The 15,773-nt window shown below is 41.5% G+C and overlaps 1 protein-coding gene across 11 annotated transcripts in view; it reads right to left on the bottom strand.

The window, feature by feature from the left end:
- The window catches only part of MEGF11 (multiple EGF like domains 11), a 283,406-nt gene that overhangs the window by 75,879 nt on the left and 191,754 nt on the right, over positions 1 to 15,773 (bottom strand). For all 11 annotated transcript variants that reach the window (XM_032994322.2, XM_032994321.2, XM_032994325.2 and 8 more), the window contains 2 exons: positions 14,292 to 14,504; positions 5,656 to 5,830 (listed from right to left, as the gene is read on the bottom strand). In XM_032994322.2, the coding sequence (XP_032850213.1) occupies positions 5,656 to 5,830; positions 14,292 to 14,504 (388 nt within the window). The remainder of the gene's footprint in view (positions 1 to 5,655; positions 5,831 to 14,291; positions 14,505 to 15,773) is intronic.

Genomic DNA, 15,773 nt, shown 5'->3' with positions numbered 1-15,773 from the left:
TGGACCTGTAAATTCCTTATGAACTCTACAGGTAACATAAAATTATGGCCCTTCTCATTTCTATGGAAGGGTAAGTTGGTCATTTTACTCATTAAGTAGGCATGGGGCAGATTAAGACTGGCCTGAGACTGTATGTGTGGGTGTTTGTATTGACTGAGAGATTATCCATTACAAAATCTGTTATACATTTGATACGCGTTTGAACGGGTTTATAGCACTATAATATACATCCATTTTTACTGAGTGCTTGAGCTATTGTTTATTGTGTGTTACAGGGTCTGACTTATACTCTGATGTGCAGGCATGTACATGTAAACCTTAGAAGCAATCTGTACCCCTGTGGCAGAGAAAGCATTATGTTGAGAAACACTGGCATACTAAACAAAATTATGGATTTACAGACCCAGATTAAGCCTGTGTTTCAGTCCTTAAGTGCACAGATTCTCACCGAGCTCAGCTGGAGATATATATAAATAAGCACTTTTATAAGGTTAAATTTGAAAGGCATTATTTTATTATGTTTTTAAAATGCAATTTTGATGCAACATCTACAGAAGATGCAAATGGGCATAGATGCACACCATTGCGATATATCTTGGAAAGTCTTAGGGAATCCAAGTGACATTCCTAAAGCTCAAAAATCTAGTAAGAGGTCATCACTGGTATGGTTTCCATACTTTCTTGCACTATGATTGGCTTGTATGGGATCTACCAGTATAGTCAAGGAATAGAAAAATGTCAAAATGGATTCTTTCATTTTGGTGATGAAGTGCTAGCTTTGCTTGCCAGCATGCAGGGTTCAATAAAAGCAGACAGGTCTTCAAAAAATTGCAGCATAAATAGATGAACTCTTTAAAGTAATATAAGTTCTGTCATCTAGATGTGAAATATAGACCTAAGTGCCTGCTGAAGTAAAAGCTGACCGCACATTCCATAGATAAGTGTTAAAGTTTTCGCAGAGTGTCTTGGGCTGCAAAATGTTTTAACTACTTATCTCCTTGCCACAATAGACAGAATGAAAGCATTTGAAGTTGAATCAATTTTTCAAAGGAAGAAAACAAAGCATCTATAAAGAAACAAAGGCATATCACAGCATGAGGTCTCTAGATAGCCACTGTTTTCAGGAAAGTTGCAATTAGCTGTGCAATGGAGAAGGTGAACTTAGTTGTATTTCAGTAGCATTTATAATGATTTCAGTAGCTAGAACGCTGATAGGTATGTGCAGGGGGTTGGTTTCAAGATTTCCTTGTGAGACAGAAGGTCAGGATTCCTGTGGTCTCCTGTCATATTTAATTCATATCCTCTGGCCTCCTTCACCACATTTATTGAATTACAAGAATAAAATTCAATGAACCAAAAACAAAAGAAGAGAAGACAGGGCAAATCCTCATTTCTTTTACATTCCTACTGCACAACTGACTTCAGTGGGCTTGTAAGAGAGCACCTTAAAGCAGGATTTGGAAGGAGGGAGAGGTACAAGTTAGTATAACCCCTCTCACCACCCCCATAATTGCATCCAAGTAATTTATTGCAAGGAGCGACTATTTGCATGTGGGAGTAAGGATCCAATTTCTACCAGTCAAGAATCTCTCTGTGTACTTTTTAAGGCTAATCTTTGTGTACTCCCTGTGTGTGTTTATCAGATTCCTTGCCACAAATGAGATGGTGGTAGAATGGCTTTTCAAAACCATTCTCCAGAAAAGTGTCACTGGCAATTCATTACATGAGTACTAAGAGGCAATCCTCAAATTTGTTAAAAATACCAGTTTCAGGGAAGTGCCCTATTGACATGCCGATAATGATGATTCCCTGCAATCGTCTGAGTGAAACTGATACAACCTTTATTTTCCCTTCACAAGTGAGATGCAATAAGCACAGTGTTTCCAGCAGGCCTGCAGTGGGGATTCTACTGCTGGAGCATATGGGGAGTAGCTCTAGCCATGCTCTGCAATTCTGGGGAAGAAGATTTTGTTGTGTCTCCTCCACTCCTATTATCCTACTTTTATTGTCCCGTATGCTGCCTCCAAGAACTGAGCTGTTTTGAGTATAATTGTGGATCACTCAGATTTTTCAGCTACCTCTTCAGTCAAATCTACACATAGCATCTGCACTGTGGTTTAGACACCCATACAGTTAAAATAGTGCAATCCCCTAGTGCGAGCACAGTCATATCAGAACCTCACACAAATAACCTGCACCAGTACCAATAACATCTTTAAGACAGTGTAATTTGTTTTTAGAGCTAGGTATGTGTGAATTTGGTCGTTGAGTCTGACCCAAAATATTAATCAAAAAAAGACATAAAATGTTTTGAAATTCTATCCAAAACTGCAAGCTCACCAATATTTAGCTTTGGCATTTGAATTTTTGGAAATGTCACAGCTAATAAATAACATATTATTTTCTGAGCTACAAGGTACATTTTTATTTTAAAACTTGAATCTATTTAACTTCCAAAAATTAAGTGCTCTGCTCACGTACGTGTCAACCTATGGGATGGCTGCCTTTCCACTTAATACATTTAATAAAGGTGACCAGATGCTTTGTGTTTTTAATGGTTTGTTCTGCATCCCAACAAAATGTCCCTGTTTTGGCTGCAACTGCAGATGATTCATTCTGAAACCCAGCCCAGCTGCCCTGACACAGCCGAGGCAGGGCACAGTTAAAAAACAAGCCATCTGTGCAAAAGAAGTGGTTTGGAGGAGTGCTTTGTCAGGAAAAGACCGTCATTTCTTGGTCACTATGTTTTCTGGTTTCTTGTTTTTCCCAAAAGTCCTATGGGTCCAACTTCTTTGCATTTGCAGTTAAATTTTGCAGTTATATCCCATGTTGCACTATATTCTCTTCCTTCCCTCCTTACTTAGAAAACCCTTCAGCCTGCTCTGCCATGTAAGATCATGTGTAGATCAAACACTTCTGTAAAATGTAAAATGCTGCTCCCACTTTCATTCTTTCCAATCATGTGGCAAAATTCCTGACCCTGTAGCTGCATCAGCCAAGCCTCATGCTAGAAAAAGCAAGAGGGATTCATTTGGGGCTTTTCTGAATAATTAGCTCTGCCCAGTTCTGTATTAGCATCACTCTATTGTCAGTGCTGCCAAAGGAGGCATCCTGCATTCATGAGCAGTCGCGCCACTCGCTTGCAGGTTAGGCTAATTCAAGGGCAAAATTCCACCTGCAGGCAAAGCTCCCCCCTGCCTCAGCAAGGGGCAGGCATGCATATTTGAAGGCAAAGTCTGGTCTTGAGTGTGTCATCGAGATAAGCCACTTCAAGCCTTGAGAGGGTTCCGGCCCCACAGCATCTTTCATGTGAGCTGCAGGCTGTGACGTGAAGCGGTGCCGACACCTTCTCCCTGCCCAGCCCACGGAGCATCCAGGAGCCGCTCGGCAGGACACCGCCGTGCCGGGGTAGGAAGTCAAGGCTCCTGTCAGGTTTTCTTTACAGCCTATGTTCCCTAGCATTTGAAAGAACCGTTGCAACTCAAGTCATCTGGCATGCATATGAATGACAAATATGCTTCAGAGGCAATAAATTAGCAATTTCAAGGCTTTACTTCCCCTCATGGACTAATTGTCAGAGATTAAAGTATATTATGAGAGAGCAATGATACTAATGCCTAAATATGCTTCAGTGATTATAGAGCTATCCTCAATAACCGAGCTGTTTAAATGTCAATGCAAGAAAGCTCTTTATCATGAGATTAAATATTATTTTGAAGCAATGCAATAGGAACTTCCCAGGCTTCATGCCTGCAATAATACTGTCTTGGAGCAATATATATTGGCCAAACTACGCTTTTTTTAAAATGTGTACAGTAAAGGGTCCCAAAATATTTTTGTGCTGCAAACTTGAACTGCATTTCTGATAAGAAAGAGGATCTTGGTATCTCTTTTATTTTGCATCTGTTAGTAACATGCTTCTGCCTTCATTCTTTCTTCCACTCTATGTCTGTACTTGTGTATCACCACTGCATAGAGAAGATAAATTCTTGTTTTCTGTTAGTGTGAGTGGGGATTCAAACTTCAAAGCCCCTTCCTTCCCTTTTTTACATCTCTAAGTACTAGTGTCTTGGGCGAATGCTTTTGACAGTCCTACCCCTCACACCTAAATAAATCTGCTTATACCTGGCATTGAGAGAACCCCTGGAAATTAGATGGAAGCTCCAACTTTCAGGTTCAGCTGTTGAAGCAGAGAACAAATGTGTCTTTAAGCCGTAACTTCAGTTCCACAGTTCTGGAGATGACAGTTGATGATCATAAGCTCAGGTGTAGATTTAAAAGGGAGGGAGGCTAAAAAGGTTTTAGCATCTCACTAATCTCATACGGAACTCTCACACTATGGATCTTGCCACACAGCTGTGCAGGTTTCCCCTCTAGATAACAGCAGCATATGACCCTGCAGAATACCCCATGTTTTTTTCTAGAAAACCCTGAACACTGCAGTGGGTGCTGATGGTAGGACGTGGCTGCTCTGCTGTCCAGACTCAACATGCCATTACACTCCTATTGTCTCTAAAGCTACATGGTATGATGTCCACCATGTTTCATAATGCAAATCAAAATAGCTACAACATGGTCAAAGATCACATCTCATGTTTCCTAGTATTTGAAGATATTTATTCATCTCATTTTGAAGTTATAACTTAAAACAATAGAGGGTAAAACTCAGTCAGGAATCTGAACATTTTAGTTGGCTGCTAAATGTCAGTGGAAGTTCTAGAAACATTGGGAATGTCTTTGAATCTGAAGCCTGATTTCTAGTAAACTTAGTAATTATAACTAATAATTATTATAATAGTATAGAAAAAAATATAATAGGCCCATGAGGACAGGTCATGTAAAATTAAGGACACAAATTACAGAAAGACAACTGTTAATGAAATTGTGGAATTCTCTCTCAAAAATATTTTTTTTTCTCTAGGAAATATTGTTTCCTAAACATAGGCTCTTTCATGGTGTGCTGCTGAAGTAAAGAGGGGCTTCATATATGGATGACCAGGGAACTTACTAGCAAGAGCTCCATTATGTCCAGCTGTAGCAGGACTGGACACATGGATCCATGTCCTAATACCTTCTGCTGCAATCTGGCAAACATTAATTCTGAATTTTTGTTGTTTCATCTTGGCTGATTTCTTCATCCATTTTATATCTCATCTATAAAATGTAATGCTTGTTTACCTCAGAATGTCTGAAGCTCTTTCTAATGCTCAGGTAAAAGACACCTGCTGTATATGCTCAGAAAAGACATAAATTGCTCTATCATTTGTAACACTCTAAAAGATCTTCATCTATTAAAGTCACAGTGTGACTGACAAGGAAAATGCTGAAAGGCCATGAGATTTCTTATTCTGTTCTTCCAGGCAGACAATAATCTGACATCTTTTTTGTTATGTCTTGACTTAGACTATAGAATGGGAAACCATTTCTTTATCCTTATAACAGTAATAAACTTACAATATTGATGCTAAGTAAATAACCAGAAGTAATAAGTTAACACTGCTCAAAGGAGAATTATGTGGACATATAGTAGAATGGCGAAAAATAACCTGCATTTGGGCACTTTTATGCAAATATTATTTGAAATCAGGTTAAAATCCCCTTTCATTTTTTGCAGGCACCTTATGAAATGCCCCATTATTCCCAACTCTCACTTACCATATATCCTGGTGCACACGTACACTTCCCTGTGATGCTGTCACAGTCTGCACCGTTCTGGCACAGGCAGGGCAGCTGGCAGTCTTCTCCGTAGTATCCAGGGGGACAGGTTTCATTGCAGTAGAGTCCAGCCCAGCCAGCTTTGCAGCTACATTCTCCAGACAACGGATGGCAACTAAAGAAGACAGACAGACATTAATGAGTTGTGGACATGAAAGAAAATTACAGTCCGTAACCAGCAGTAGAACGTTTTACGTGCAATGCCATCAAGAGTCACACTAAGAACAGCCTGAACCTGAAAACTGTTAAGGGAGGTGAACACAAGCAGCCATGTAACTTAGGAAGTGAATAGTGAATAGGGTGTAAATACCAGCCTGGCACGCCACTTCCAAACATCTGGGAACTGCCACAGCACTGGTAATTTTACACTTTTGAAGTTTATGCTTTTCCATTCTCAGATCAATGTGACTTGGACTACTGACATTAACCACAATGAGATTAATCCATACTGTTTTATGACATGTATGTGCCATACTATTTGGCTGTAATGCAGTCAGCTAATAATGCTCAGGGTTAGGAGAAATTCCAGTGGATGGAGGAATTCAATCAAGAGAGCTGTGAAGATAAACCCGAGTCCCATGGCACAATATTCTATTCTAGTCTAGTCTAGTCTAGTCTAGTCTAATTCTAGTCTATTATATTCTAATTTGTATTTTAAAAGTGAATGACACCTCAGCAGAACCTTTCCACAGGGAAAGGTAGAAAGGAAAGCGCTTTGGAAGGGAAAAATCTCCTTGGAAAAAGAGTTTTGAAGAGAATATTCAGACATAGTGAACAGAACTGATTACTAACTGAAGCCTTGGGATTTATTTGGGGCAGGAATCAACAGGAGCCCTAAGACTAAATCTCAGCTATGCAGGGAAATGAGTCAAGTTCCTTTATGCTGAATAATTAGCATTGCTGCCCAACATTAATCTTTGGGCTTTAATTTCTATTCAGACAATTCCACACTGTTGTGAGAGCACACAGAGAGAAAAGCAGAAAGGAGGATCAAGCCCAAAACACCAGACCATGCCTGGTCCTTCTACATGCCTGGTAGGTTGAAGACTTACCCCCTTTGTTCCTCCTGCTATAGAACAGTTCATCTTTATTCATCATTTTCTCTTCTACGCACAGAAAGAGCATCTCCTACTAACTTCCCACAGCAGGAGAGCCACGCTGAGGCTGTAGCTTGGGGCTAGGAAGGGAGGGGAAGGCTGGAGATGTGTTCAGTCCTGGTTTGAAGAGATGGAGGTTTCTGGAGGATGGGAAGGGAGAGGACAGGGGGATGTCTGGTTTGGGGAGATGAGGTGGTCAAAAGAGAAAGCAGGGCGTGGAGAAGGAATCTGATCTTTGGAAATGGATCCCAGGTTGTCTGAGGACAGGTGGGAGGGCAGGGCTTCACCTGAGAGCTCAGTGTGCTCTGGGGGCCGCTGCGCCACAGGCTTGTGCCATAATAGCCCTGTCTAGCCCTCAGTGAGAAAGATGAGAAATAATACTGCTACAAATCAGATTTTCTTTATTATTCTCAGAGCAAGAAAGCATAGAGTTCTGAAAGGTGGCACCTCTCTGTGGACCCGTCTCCTAGTTTTTTGCCCCATAAAAACTATTTATTTTCCTTTATCATTATTTATTGCTATAGTTTAATATTGCAGACATGACTGAATGGGTTTCTTTACACCTATAAAATTTATATTGTATATGTTAATTTTCAAGGTAACCTCATAAAACGTAATTTCCAAGTATGTTTCTGGCAATTACTGGTAGGAGAGGTTAGTCATATACTGTTGTGACTAAGAATGATCAAATTTTGTGAGTGTCATATGTTTCATCATAAATAGTGTTTTACTGACTAATTAAAACAATTCATCAGCTTAACAAACTACCATCCATGAAATTCTTCTGACAAAGCACTGCCTGAAATTATGGTTGTTCACAAAGCACCTCTTAACACTCAGATGAAAATAATAAAAGCTCATTTTTTTCCCCCTCTGCGTCTATTAATCATTACCTAATAGGAGCAGAAAGCTAAACATTAAAGAAATATTTTAAAGTGGATTTTTTTTTCTCTGTTTTCACTCCTACTGCACGTATCATACGGTTCCATGAGAACTGCATCTGCTGGCTAAATTAAATCTTTCAAAGGTAATATATGATCATGGCAGTTTGAATCAAGTCTATGACAATTCAATCGAAAGTACTATACTCAGTAAGAATTTTTACTCCAAGGTTGACTCCTTCATTAAAAATGGACAGCTTTTTTGCATGGGAAGCAAGCTATGTATTAAGGACTCAACATCATCCTAACATGCACTAGAATAAGAAACAAATACCAAACAGGCTTTGCAGAAAAGTCTGCAGGAGACACAGGGCTTGGACTCCAAAACAAGGTCCAGTAGAAGGTTGACCCCGTATTCTGCACCCCTGAAGCCTTGTCCACTCCTTCATGAGGCTATGAGCTAAGAAAAGTCAAATGCAGATGTTTGGGTCCCTGCACCCATATAATCTTCCTGTTGAAGCAAGAACAATTTCGTTATCAGCTTGAACATACCAGAGTTTTGTTCTTCTCCTAGGCCAAGCACTTGTAGTCTTTCAGTGCTTTGAAATACTTATGTTTTGCTGCCTTACAGAGTGCTGGCACTGTAGGATTAGGAAGAATCCTCTGCATTAAATTCCAGAGTTATGGTACCCATAACAATAGTTCTGGGTAGGCAGCAACAGTTGGTGAATAGATTGTACAGCAGGGGAAGGGAAACTTCTCCTTGACAGTAGCAGAATAAATCTTTCCAAAGCTTTTGGCAAGCCAAACATTATGACACACCATAGTGTTCTGGTAGTGTAACAAGCAAAAGGACCTCAAACCTATACAGCTAGGTCTGAAATGAGGTTGCAGGCTGTGTCTGGCCAGGGGACACAGACTTGTCTCAGATGCAAAGAATACAATGTCCTGAATTAAAAGCTTGACAATTAAGGTGTCCTTCAAGTGTTAACTTGAAGATGGCTGAGATTTAGATGCTTAACCAAAATTCAGAAGACAGCTGTTCTCTTCCCAATCCTGCCAGTGAATCTTGGCCATGTAACTTACTCTTTCTGCTTTCATTTTTCCCATTTGCAAAATGATGCCTTTCTTCCTTTGGAAACCCTTTTAAGAGCTGCAGCTGTTATCACTAAATAGTACTAAGTTCTTACCATGATTTTTTTTCTGTTCTGGTATGTACGAACTATTCCCGTAATTAAAGTTATCAGAGTTACATACTAAATATACTGCAGCTCATGATGTAGAAATAGTGTATGTATGTGTGAGTCAAGAATGTTTCTCTCATACTGGCATTCTGTAAAATTTCATTCTGTTCAAACTATGTACCTAGACATATAACAATAGCTAGGAAATTCATCTATCATCCACCCAACCACCTACACATCCAGACTGTCCAGTGAATTAAATGCTAGCTATGCTGAAGTTGAAAAGTTTGAGGCACTTAATGGCAAAGGTGTTAATGAAGAGAATAGGAAATACAGCTACCTATGTCAATTATTTGTATAATTCCTCTCTTCTTGTTTTGAATGTACCTTTCAAGGTCATGAGTCCATGTAACATTTTGCCAGCACGGGTTACAGCATATGTAAGGCACTTCTCCATGCTACCAGTAAACTGAAATTAAGAAACACAAACAATTCCTCTAGAGAAGGATCACTGAATGGATGGGTAAGAGAATGTGAGGCCTCAGATCCCAGAAGGCAAACCCACTAGCATCTGCTTTCCAACCACTTGCTGTGAGCAGGAAGGGAACCTTACACTCTTGAAAGTGTTTGCCAGTGTTATACATTAGTATTTTGCATTGAATCTTAACAACTTCTATTTCTTCAAATCTCTTGCATAACAGGGAGGAATAGTGTAGAAAACCTCGAGTGAATGTAAGCAGCCAAGTGTTCCTCTGGCTCTAGGCCAAGTAGAGGTGGAAACTGGAAGCTGTCCACAGTACACAACATGGCATGAGAAGGAAATTGTTCCATGGCTTTTGCTGCAGTTTGGAAGCTACTGTATGGTCCCTGGCTTTTGAGCTACATTTACAGCAATAAATTTTTTTTTTTTTTTTTATTTTACTAGCTGAACTGCAAAACCAGAAAGTGATTTTTGACCTTTACATTTTTTAAGCATCTAATTTTGAGGAAATCAAGATACCAGGTAACTTTCTTAAGGCAAAATGGAAAAATAAATGCTTTAGACAGCACAGTCTGTTCCAAATTCTGAATTTGTTCTCCACACATCTTTCAGCCAAAACAACTTCTTCCCAGTGAATTTCCTGACTTTATGTTTATACATTAGCACCAGTCATCTCATCTTAATTAACAACAGCCCTAATCCTTATTTAACAGTATTTTCCGTCTTTAGGTGTCCATAGTACATTCAGTTTCCCCTACTAAAATGCCTTCTTGCTTTTAAAGAAGTAGCTGTAATGAGACTGTAGGGCCACTACTTCAGTCCAGCGTGTCCTCAAAGCCAGCCTCATTCAAGCCCATTATTGACTTAGGTCAAGGCAGAACTTCATGCAAGGTCCACGGGGTTTGGTCCTTCCCAACTTTTCAGTGTTGAGGCAATAATTAGAGCCTCTGGAGATCCATCCATTTCATTTCTCTTTGTCACAGTAGGAGACTGTCAAGGCTGAAGTGGTCACTATGTCTTTCTTCCCTTCTCATGTCTCTGACCTGGGAAAGACACTACTAAAGGCATATGGCTCCACATAAGCGTTCAAGAAAGGTGGGTGGCTGATACTATCACAGCTATTCATTTCCCTCTCTGCTTTTCAGAAGAGCAAGCCAGGATTATGCCTTTTGGCTGTTGTAGACTGTCTCAACATGGGCTTTTTGCATAGGGGAATTTTTTACAGGCGTATCCTTTCCTGTGGAAGGACAGTCCAAGCCACCAGTGAATTCTAAACTACCTAATTCTGGGGTTGTTCAAAAGTCCTGTTACAAAGTGCCTTTCAGAATGCTTTGATGCAGAAATTATTGGATGATGTTCTTCAGCTGTTACTATAGGAGGTTAGACTAGATGATCACGCTGGTCTCTTCAGACATTAAAACAGATAGATCTATGAAAATAGAAAAGCTGATTGTGTATTTCTTAATGTTCCTCCCCAACCTGCTCCTCAAAGCTCCTGAACTTTCCATTCCAGACAGCTCTCCAACAGCCAGATCAAATGAGTCAAAACTACTGACAGAAATAAGCAAGCGTCCCTCACCTTCTTTCATGTGTTTATATAGTTATCCTACACACTTAGGTATTGCAACAAGTAGCCAACAGTTTAAACTGCTTCTGGGGAAAATAGATGGCTGTCAGTAAATGAATTACGTTGGAAGTTCCAGTAATGATAAAAATTGAGGGGAGGAGTGGGAGGAGGTGGGTGGGAAGAGAAGTGTGCTGTGGGGGACTGGTTAAACAATCAGTAAAAAGATTTGTTCAGAATATGGAGTGCCTTTGGAGAAGGTCATTTTCCATCAACTCTGACACTCCTCGCTCAGAAATCGGCAGCGCTCTGAGGAGCTCATTGAAAAGTGGAAAGCTGAAATACCATGGATGAATGAAAGAACATTTACAGATCTACAGCTTGCTGATATCTCTTTGTTCCATAACAGCAGTGATAAGATGTAGGAAAAAGGGAGATTTTATCAATGGAGAGACTAGATTCATTTATTAAGGAAACAGAGATACCATCTTAGCAGAGGATGCTGCAAGTGAAGCTGACGGAGCGGTGATGGGAGAGAAGGTATAAAGCGTATCTGTCAGACAGCAGCCAGGCACAGGTCAGGTACACTGTGTATAAGAATGACCAGATGCCCAGAAAAGAGCTGTGAGAGGATTCAATCCTCCTCCTTTCGGTGCTCTCTCAAACTTGAGACCTCATCTTTCTTCACAGCTGGATGGTGCTAGTCTGTTCGTTAGGGAAAGTTCTTGTGGCACAACCCCAGGGCACCTCCTAGGTAGTTCTTTGAGTAACCCAGGATGAACTCTTGCATCCTGAAACCCACAGTCTTCCCCCACTCTAAAGACTCTTAATGAATTGAGTACTTAGCTGAGAAACAGCGGCCAAGCTCAGCCTTGCTCGTGGCCTGCAGTCCTTCCACCCTATTTACACCTTTATGGGAAAATGGGCACACATTTTCCATAGTCTAGGCTTCCGTAGGCTAGGAGAGGGGGTGAGGGAGTGAAGACACACTGTGTCAGCTACTGTCCAAGAGCATATTCTGACTCTCCAGTACACATGAAGAACAGCTTTCACTGAGGAGCAGTTTGCCTTGTATTTACTGCAGGATAAGTTGTGCACACTGACAGGTACTGCAGAGTAGTGTGACGCAGAGGAATTTATACCTTAGCTCACTCTGCAGTCATTCTTGAGACATCCCCTATCCTCAGTGCAACACAACATTAACCTTTTGTGTATAATGTTCAGCTCATGCCTTAGGGATGTTATTTTTTGCAATGATTTTATGATACATGAAATAATCAGAAGTGATAGAAGCCAGTTGTACCGAGCTACCTTTGAGGTGTTGAACACTTTGAATCCTCACTGTCAAACCCAATAGAGCTAGAGCTATCTTTCTGTAGAGGACGCTTATCATCAGAGTTACAAGGCTTTTAAATAATCCATTGTGAGCTCTGACTTTCAGTTAAGCAAAGCCTCACCACTCACAGTTGAACTTGAATTCACAAGAAAGATCACCTGTTTATTTCCAAGACTGAGACAAATAGAGTCTATCTCAAGCACACAAACAGATTTGCCTGAAGTGTTTGTGTGTGTGTGTGTGTGTGTGTGCATGCACACAAATTAGGTGGTATTGCTTGCATACATAATTGAGGAGAGTGTTTATATTTTAGCAGGCTGCAAGATTGCAAGGTAGGATTGTCATCATCAGCAAGACAGTCAGGTCCCTACCTGTCTGGTTTAAAATTGAAGAATGTCCGTATCAAGGGCATATTTGCTTGGGCATCAATTATCCCCACCTCCCTCTGAAGCCTACACAATCCTGAATTGGCTATGAATGCTTAACAGTAATGGACAGAAAAAGGAGGAAATCAAGTGGGAACTGAAGGGCTCAGCATCTTGCAGGCATAGTAGGGAAATGTGGGCACTCCAGTCCACCAGAATAGCTAAGGCCAGGGTGTTTTAGCTGTCCAGGCTCCCTTTACTGTATGTGATGGAGTGAGGAACCTCCAAATAGCAGTTCTGGCAGTCAGTAAACAAGGCAAGGAGCTACAAAAGGTAACAAATAGGATAATAGGGAAGATTGTTAAATTCTTCCTTTTTTAAAGGTTCAGAAAACTTATTCGAGCTTGCAATGGGAAAGTAAATTCAACCTATCCCATGCTAGGTGCTCAAATCTATTTGTGGCTCTGACCCTTAGTAATGAGAACCTCAAGAATCGGATCTTAAAAAATACAAAAGGGAATAAAACATCAAAACCTGACCTTTTAAGTGAGGCTTATTCCATTTTAGGTATACTTCCCTGATATTTATTTTCTTCAATATTTTACACATACACATAGTGAATGAAGAGCAAAAATAGGCACAGAGAGAAAGAAGAGAAGAGAGAAGAGAAGAGAAGAGAAGAGAAAGAAGAGAAGAGAAGAGAAGAGAAGAGAAGAGAAGAGAAGAGAAGAGAAGAGAAGAGAAGAGAAGAGGAAGAGAAGAGAAGAGAAGAGAAGAGAAGAGAAGAGAAGAGAAGAGAAGAGAAGAGAAGAGAAGAGAAGAGAAGAGAAGAGAAGAGAAGAGAAGAGAAGAGAAGAGAAGAGAAGAGAAGAGAAGAGAAGAGAAGAGAAGAGAAGAGAAGAGAAGAGAAGAGAAGAGAAGAGAAGAGAAGAGAAGAGAAGAGAAGAGAAGAGAAGAGAAGAGAAGAGAAGAGAAGAGAAGAGAAGAGAAGAGAAGAGAAGAGAAGAGAAGAGAAGAGAAGAGAAGAGAAGAGAAGAGAAGAGAAGAGAAGAGAAGAGAAGAGAAGAGAAGAGAAGAGAAGAGAAGAGGAGGTGTCTATTTTGACAATCTCAACTTCATTAGAGTTCCATAGACTGACTTGGGGATATTGATTTCAGTCTATTTATACATCTACCTGAAGTGTTTTATACAAGGTAATTTGTCACGAGACATAAACTGAAGCAAATTAGGTTTCGTTTTGAAAGTCCCCTTGCTGTCTATAGATTTAACAAGAAAACCCATGTCATAAAAAGAGCTGAAATGATGGATTTGAGTAAATATATCTATATTTTTTAAACTTCAATGGTTTATTATATATACATATGGTCATCATATGATAGTTTTTATGCCTGAAAATCTGCAGTTATAGGATAAGGCCATATTCCAGATTGTTTCAGATTTTAGCAGAGCTGCTTAAATAGTTACAGACATATGCTTAGTAGCTGTCTGGACTGAGGCTTATGGTTCCAAACCTGAGGTCATTTAAATCAAAAGTTGCAATCCAGAGGAACTGTCTGTGTTCTCAGTTGAAACTACAGAGGAAAAGGGAGTAGGTGTAGTTAATTGATTTTTTTCCCAATGTTTTTACTTGACCAGTCCCTGCACTAGTAAGTAATATGATGTACATACCTGAGAGTGTTGGCAATATTGCAAGGACATCTTTTGTTGCATTTGAGGCCATAAAACCCTTCTGGACACATTCTTTCCTGGCAATAAATCCCTTTAAATCCAGGGTCACACATACACGCTCCATTTACATGATAACACTTTGCACCATTTTGGCAGTCACATCTTTGTGTGCACTGAAAGCCGTATGTCCCAATAGGACACTCTTCTTGACACCTGCAATGAAATATGTGAGACAGGATCCAATCAAATACTGGAATCATAGAATGGTTTGGGTTGGAATGGAACTCAAGGATCGTCCAGTTCCAACCCCCCTGCCTCGGGCAGGGCCCCCTTCCCCCAGCCCAGGGGGCTCCCAGCCCCGTCCAACCTGGCCTTGAACCCTTCCAGGGAGGGGGCAGCCACAGCTGCTCTGGGCACCCTGGGCCAGCGCCTCGCCCCCCCCACCATAAATGTCTTCATTAGATCTCATCTAAACTGACCTTCTGGCAGTTTAAAACCGTCACCCCTCATCCTACCCCCACCCCCCCTGATCCAGAGTCCCTCCCCACCTTCCCTGTCCCCCCTTTAAGCCCTGGGAGGCCGCTCGAAGGGCTCCCCGGAGCCTTCTCTTCTCCAGGCTGAACCCCCCCAACTCTCTCAGCCCGGCCTCCCAGGGGAGCTGCTCCAGCCCCCCCAGCATCTCTGTGGCCTCCTCTGGCCCCGCTCGAGCAGCTCCGTGTCCTTCTGCTGTTGGGGGCCCCCGAGCTGGCCCCAGCACTGCAGGGGGGTCTCCCCAGAGCGGAGCAGAGGGGGAGAATCCCCTCCCTGGCCCTGCTGCCCCCCCTGCTCTGGCTGCAGCCCAGGGCACGGGTGGGTTCTAGGCTGTGAGCACACGGGGCTGCCTCACGGGCAATTTTCCAGCCACCAACACCTCCGAGTCCCTCTCCTTGGGGCTGCTCTCCCGACACCCCTCGCCCAGCCTGGGTTTGTGCTGGGGACTGCCCCGACACATGGGCAGGACATTGCACTTGGCCTTGTCCTTCATGAGGTTTGCCTGGACCCACCTCTCCAGCCTGTCCCAGTCCCTCTGGATGGCATCCCTGCCCTCCTGCGTGTCACTGCACCACACAGCTCCGTGTCATCAGCAAACCTGCTGAGGGTGCACTGAGTCTCACTGTCCATGTCCCCAAGGTGTTAAACAATACTGGTCCCAGTACCAGCCCCTGAGGAATGCCACTCATCACTGGTCTCCACTCGGACACTGAGCCGTTGACTGTAACTCTTTGAGTGCAACCATCCTATAGTCTAGTCTGCTTATGACTTTTACATGGAAACGTTTTTGTTAATGAATTAAGTATAAAATCATTGATCATTTATTTAAGTAATCTACTGTGAACTGATGATACCGAGTGATGTGATATCTTGGGTATGTAAATTGCTGTTAACTGAAAGTGAATTAATCTCTGTCCAATTATATCCTGCAAAATTTGCATTAGTTAATAA

The sequence above is a fragment of the Tyto alba genome, unplaced genomic scaffold (assembly GCF_018691265.1).
Source record: "Tyto alba isolate M040663 unplaced genomic scaffold, T.alba_DEE_v4.0 Super-Scaffold_41, whole genome shotgun sequence".
Taxonomy (NCBI): domain Eukaryota; kingdom Metazoa; phylum Chordata; class Aves; order Strigiformes; family Tytonidae; genus Tyto; species Tyto alba.
This window is presented reverse-complemented; position numbering and strand designations above follow the sequence as displayed.